This window comes from Tupaia chinensis, unplaced genomic scaffold (genome assembly GCF_000334495.1).
Source record: "Tupaia chinensis unplaced genomic scaffold, TupChi_1.0 Scaffold144062_1, whole genome shotgun sequence".
In the NCBI taxonomy this organism is placed as follows: Eukaryota; Metazoa; Chordata; class Mammalia; order Scandentia; family Tupaiidae; genus Tupaia; species Tupaia belangeri.
In genome coordinates, this window is record NW_006203915.1 from 28,947 (window position 1) to 34,929 (window position 5,983).

Below are 5,983 nucleotides of genomic sequence, written 5' to 3' on the forward strand. Positions count from 1 at the left end.
TGTGTGCCCCAGCCCCGGGGCAGCCGTAGGGGTCGGTGGCGGATGGGGAAGGAGGCGGGGGTGAGACGAGGACCGGAGCGGGCTAGCAGCGAAGTCATGCAGACCACGAATTCATGAATTGCCGCTGTGTCTGTCTGGAGCCGGGCTCCCGCGAGCCAGGAGAGAGTTCTCTCTGCTTCGGTCTGTATTTACAAGTCAAGAAGTTAGAATTGTTGCCATTACTGAACCTACCCCCTGTATTGTCACTGGGAGGGTAGCTATGGGGAACCGGCTGGGGCAGTGGGGGGATGGGGGTGGGGTGGAAAAGAAGGCTCCTGGATAAGAAAGAACCAAGTCCCACTGTTGAGTCCATCATTCTGCCCCAAAGCAGCCCCCCTCTTTCCTTCCTTCCTTCTCTCCAGCTCCTTCGGTCTAAAGAAATCAGGTTTCTCTTGGCCCAAATCTGAGTTCACAAGTCTGGAAAGACACACAGGTTGAAAATCAATCCTTGATCATGCACCCCAGCCTCATGGAGAGGTTATCTGGTATCTGCAGTGTTCCCTACTTTCAAACCGGTCCTGGGGTGGGGGACACAGGCAAATCTCGGTTCCCTTTGCTTATAGGTGGACTTTTCATGAGAAACACGGTGCAGGAGCACAGCGCTTTCCGCTTTGCCGTGCAGTTATACAACACCAACCAGAACACCACTGAGAAGCCCTTCCATTTGAATTACCACGTAGATCACTTGGATTCCTCCAATAGTTTTTCTGTGACTAATGCTTGTAAGTAGACCTGCTTTTCCTCCCTTGGGATTTTGGGGGACTTCATTTGCATTTTGCCCCTGGTGCTTGGGGTCAGTGTGTATGCTGGGGGTGGGGGTGACTGCCTCAGTCTTGGGGCTCCAGTCAATCCTGGTTTCACGCTGCAGAAATCAACTCCGGAGGATCCCGCTGAGGGCCTCAAGGCAGTGGGCAAAACTCAAAGCAGTGGGCAAAACTCTGTTGCGAATAATATTTGATGCAAAAGTTTCATTTTTCTCCCTTCCAAGCTGGCTTCCCTCCCCCACACCCTTTTTTTGCTAGGGGAGAAAAAAAAGAAAGAAAGAAAAAAAATAGCATGGTTGTTCAGGGAAATTTTCTTTAGGTGGGATTAAAGAAATAAGAAGCAGCAGCTTCTTAATGGACTCAATTCAGGATGTACATTACTTGACTGTTAAAGCTAGTGCCTGGCTGTATGTAGGAAGGAGCTGAATTTGACAATTGCTTAATATGTACAAACCAAATATGAAAAATTCTGCAAACAAGTGACCTTGAGGGACAGATCAGGCTGGATTCCCTGGCCTCTTTCTGTCCTAGAGTATCACCTTTCTTAAGAGAGAGCTCTGATAGGAACTGATAAGACTACAAACTGATTGCAAGTGATGAAAGCCTGGCAAACCGAGGGCAAGAGAGAAGACAGTGCTCATGTGAATATTTGGAAAGCTAGTTCTGCCTCCCCTAGTGTTTGTTCGCCCCCCTGATTGTTAAAGGCAACACAGTTCTTAATTTAGAGCATGATGGGGGGGCGTGCAGAGGAGGCTCAGAGCAGGAAAACTGAATACCAAAGGGAAGAATTTCATCAAAGTCATTTCTGAAATCCATAGTTGTGCCCCATGATTGTTCCTCTGGAAAGGGGACATCTTGAGAATTAAAACCATGGGAACCCAAATGGCTGATAGCCTGTTGGACACAAGGTTTTGCTTGAATGGAATGTTGTCTGAGAAAGACTAAAAATTTTCCATGTAAGCTTATTTCACTAAAAGTTTGCACAACAATGAGGCTGATGATGACATAAAATATGTTTTACTTTTGTGGCTGGTGTATTTGGGTATTTTTATTTTTCCATTTTTCTTTCAAGGGAGAAATGCTATTTATGTTTTATTGAATGAAACTTTGTATCTGACTGTCTTCAAATCTTTCTGCCTGGAAGGATGTGTAATTTTTTTAAAACCTGTTCACAAGGGCATAGGTTCCTCCGATTGGAAGACTTGGGCCAAGTTGAGGGGGGGGTGAAGTACTTTGCAAGAAATGTGACTTATCAGCTTTAAGCAATTTTAGCTGAAAGTACAGATCCTTATATGAACATGTTCTGAGATACTCCGTATTTGACATTCTTTGGCTTTCTGACACTGACAAAAATAGGAATTTATTAATTCCAGCTAAGTGTGAAAGTTACAAAATGTCTGTCTATACTTTGCATCTTATTTCAGTAATCCCAGCCTGTCTCCACAGCATTTACAACACACATCTGACTCATAATCCTGCAGCACCATGATCTCGTCAAGAGGCTGAATCTCAAATGTAGCTTCCTAAATATCAATTAGAACAGATTTAAAACCAAATACATGAAACTACTAGGATTTTTTTAATCATTAATAATGAATAAAATTTATTTCAACTCCCTTCAATGCCTTTGTACTGATGCAAACTGGGATAAGAGTCACTTGGCTTCTCAGAAACTATTGATTTCCAAGGTTTTCAGTCCTGTTGTTATGGTCAGACCAGACTGACACCCACCAGCCCAGAGCCATCAGAACCCAACTCAAGGAACAATCAGGAAATGATCCTCAACATTGTGAAAATCTCGGGATTGGAAACAGGCAATAAGTCATCCATACTGGTTTTGAGTTGTCTTAATACCTTGCCTCTTAAGACAGTAAAGGAACAACCATGGTTTAAGGAAAAGAAATTGATCAAAGTTATTCACTCTAAATCCACAGCAGTTCTATTCTTACAAAGGTGGGTTATTACTGGGGCCTTGAAAGTATGGAAGAAGGGATGTGGTTTACTGGGCAACAAGGAAAGCAAAACAGAAAGGTGACTGTGCTTTTAGTTATGCCAAATACACATGTATGCACTCACAGATGAGAGAAATATCTAGAAACCAGTGATGTGTACCCAGCTGCCTGTTGCACTCCCAGACTTTACAGCTCAGAAGACAGAGGAGGAAAGTTGTCATCTTCTCTGGTCCCTTAAACAGTCATCTCTGAATGTCATAATCGTTGAATGGGGTCCAGATCTCAAAGCTGTCTCCTGGCAGCCACTGCCTGCTAGCTTAGTATGGGAAAGATGACTAGTCTAACCGTTGTCTCTGAATGCAGAAACCAATGATTTCAAGGAGTCAAGGAAGCTCTGGAGGTAATCTCATTTTGTCTCTGGCCTTGATTGATCTTGTGGAAGTGATTAAATATTTCAGATGTTGACATAGAATTCTAATTTGGTGCTGGAGCCTGCCAGGTGATCCCAGGTTCCATTCCTCCAACTGATTACTCTAAATGTGCAGAGAAAAACTCCCATATCTTCTGACCTGCCCCCTGAAAACCTAGGAAGAATTCAAGAAAACCCCAGATGAGTCCAAATCCGGTCATCCACATCTCTTTGGTTCAGTGTGAAATGAGCTGGCAAAAATTAAAGAAACTTCCCCCTTGCTGTCATGCAGAATTCCTAGTTTCAGCTTCCCCTAGCACTAAAGATAATCTAGTAATCTCTCCTGCACCCTCAGTCCAGAGGTAGGCACGCACTCTCTAAGGCATAGGTATGTAGGTAAACAGATAAAGGTTAAACAAAGGGACATCTATATATGTCCCTGCCCTCATCCTCTGTACAACCCCTTCCACCCCCCCCCCCATGTTTTCCAAAGGTTCCCTTGCAGTGAATCCCAGGCATCGGTTATTTAAAGACTTTCACCAGCAACCAATTTTTTTGCACAACACCCAAGAGGTTTGCTTAAGACAGATTCCAACTTCATTCATTGCCTTAAGAGGCCAATAAAAGCCTCCCTGGCTTTGAAAGGTGGTTCATTTGGGATCCTAGCTCAGAGGTGAATTGAAGTTTATCAAAGAGTCTCATCTGATTTGGAGCACATGTTCCCATTTCATGGGGATTAATGGAGTTTGTTGCCTTACTTTTTAATTTAGCAAGGTAAACCCAGAAAGAAGTATAATGTGAATATTCTGGCTCAGGGATCCATGCATTCATACATGCACACACACACATGCACACAGAGGCATTCATACACCAAAGACTCATACACATGAAAAGAGATGTTATAAGTTGCATGTCTGTTCTTTAAAAGACAGACTTGATCATCCTAAGGCTTTAGAGGATGTGGAAACACTAAGGGAAATCTGGGTCCCGTGTAGTGGCTTTGCTGCCCTGGTTCCTCAGGAAGTGCTGCCGATTCCCTTGAAGTCCCCTCCTGTGTCTTGCTGCTGTGCACTTGTAGTGCACTCCACACTACACCGCCCCAGCCTCTGCAGTGTCAGCTCATTAGCACACAGATCTCATATTCCCTCTCCGCACTGTCATTGCAAAAATTGCTGTTGTACACCTTTACAGCCAACAAATGTGCTCGTGGATTACGCACTGTTTGCAAGAAGCAGGAAAAGGCAAATGTAACCTTAAAGGTTATTCACTACGGAATTGTGCTTTAAACACGTTGGCTTAAATAAAAATCTGTTGCTGGAGGAGCAATGGTGATGTTGGGACTGACAGTGGGACTTAGGAGTGCAAGCTCTAATGGAGCCTCAGGCGAAATCCCTTTTGCTGGCTAAACCTAACCCATCAAGCTGCAAATTTTTATTCCATTAATTTTTCTTCAAGCCATTTGAAATATACCTGTTAACTGGGAATATGCTCTTTTTATAACTGAGCACATTTTGCTACCAAGTGTACGTTTGCCTATAAAGTCACAATCTATCTAATTATTCTAATTGCCAAGATACATTTAACCATTTAGGTCCATTTGGGAAGGAAATGTCTCCTTGTCTCTCTCTCTCTGCAAACTGGTGGGTTTGGTTTGGTTTTGTTTGGTTTTGGTGGCTGTCTTTTCCATGCAATCTTTGGGATAAAGATGAAGACCCGGGAATCACAACTCCTGCCATCAAATAGAGCCTCACATATTAACAATGTCTGCTCTGGCTCCACCTTCCACCCTCACTCCCCCATCTCTTTGCACCTTCGCTGCTCTCCCTCCTCCTCTGTGGGCTGGTCAGTCTTCAGTAAGCTCACTGGCTTAGCTCACTTCTCAGCCCCTCTGGCAGCTAGCTTAGTCCACTGAAGCAGGAAGAGGTCGCCTTAGTGATGCCAAAGGTTTAAGTCACCTTCTCATAAGGTTTATTATGGGTTTTTAAAATCTATTTTTTATAGGAGGAGGAAGAAGGAGGGTAATGCTGTTCATTTGGTCCATAAAAATAGATGGCAATCATCAAGCTGTAAAGGGGAGCTTCTTGCAAAGTGTATTACCTTCCTTAGAAGGCTGTTTCTCATTGATCTACTAAATTGGGGAGGGGGGGCACAAGAAGGGTTTGACAAAGAGCAAATGGAATGATTTTGTTCTCTATCTACACTTAACTGCAAAATGGGCCATAGATTTTCTTCTCTGCAATTTTAACTTTTTTTCCCTCTCAAATGAACCTAGTTTTCCACATCTCCGTATTCATCCTCCTGTTTCTGCCTCTCCAGAGCTTGTTTCCTTAATTGTGCATTTCTCTCCCTAGTTCTTAAGATTGAATGAGAATAGTGGGGGCTGGTTGAGATTTTTATTGTATGTTTTTGGCTCCTGGTATATCTTAAAATTTCATTGTTATGGGTAGTCAGAGGTGATTGGCTGGTTTCATTTTAACAGTTTGAAAAATAAATGAAGCTGCTGAAGCGTCGTTATTTGCCTTCCTTTGTGGATAAGAGATTTGTCGCTTTTATACAATTGGTTTAAGGATTAAAAGACAGCATGAATTTTAAGAGAGGGCCAGAATTTTAGAAGATAGAATATATAACTTTGGGAGAGGGGAAATAAACATACTTATCCACAAGGTTTACCTTTGAACTTCTTAGATCAGGACTGCAAATATATTGGAAGGACCTTTCATAAAACTTTCTGTTTTCTATGAAGGTCTAGAAAATACTCTATATACTTTACAAACTGCTCCATTAGAAATTTTTTTTTTTTTACTTTCTTCCTTTGACTT

At 42.8% G+C, this 5,983-nt stretch overlaps 1 protein-coding gene across 1 annotated transcript in view; it reads left to right on the top strand.

The window, feature by feature from the left end:
- The window catches only part of LOC102479432 (glutamate receptor 3-like), a gene marked incomplete at its 3' end in the record, with an annotated part of 226,257 nt that overhangs the window by 712 nt on the left and 219,562 nt on the right, over positions 1–5,983 (top strand). The window contains 1 exon segment of the mRNA XM_014583127.2: positions 599–761. Within this exon segment, the coding sequence (XP_014438613.1) occupies positions 599–761 (163 nt within the window).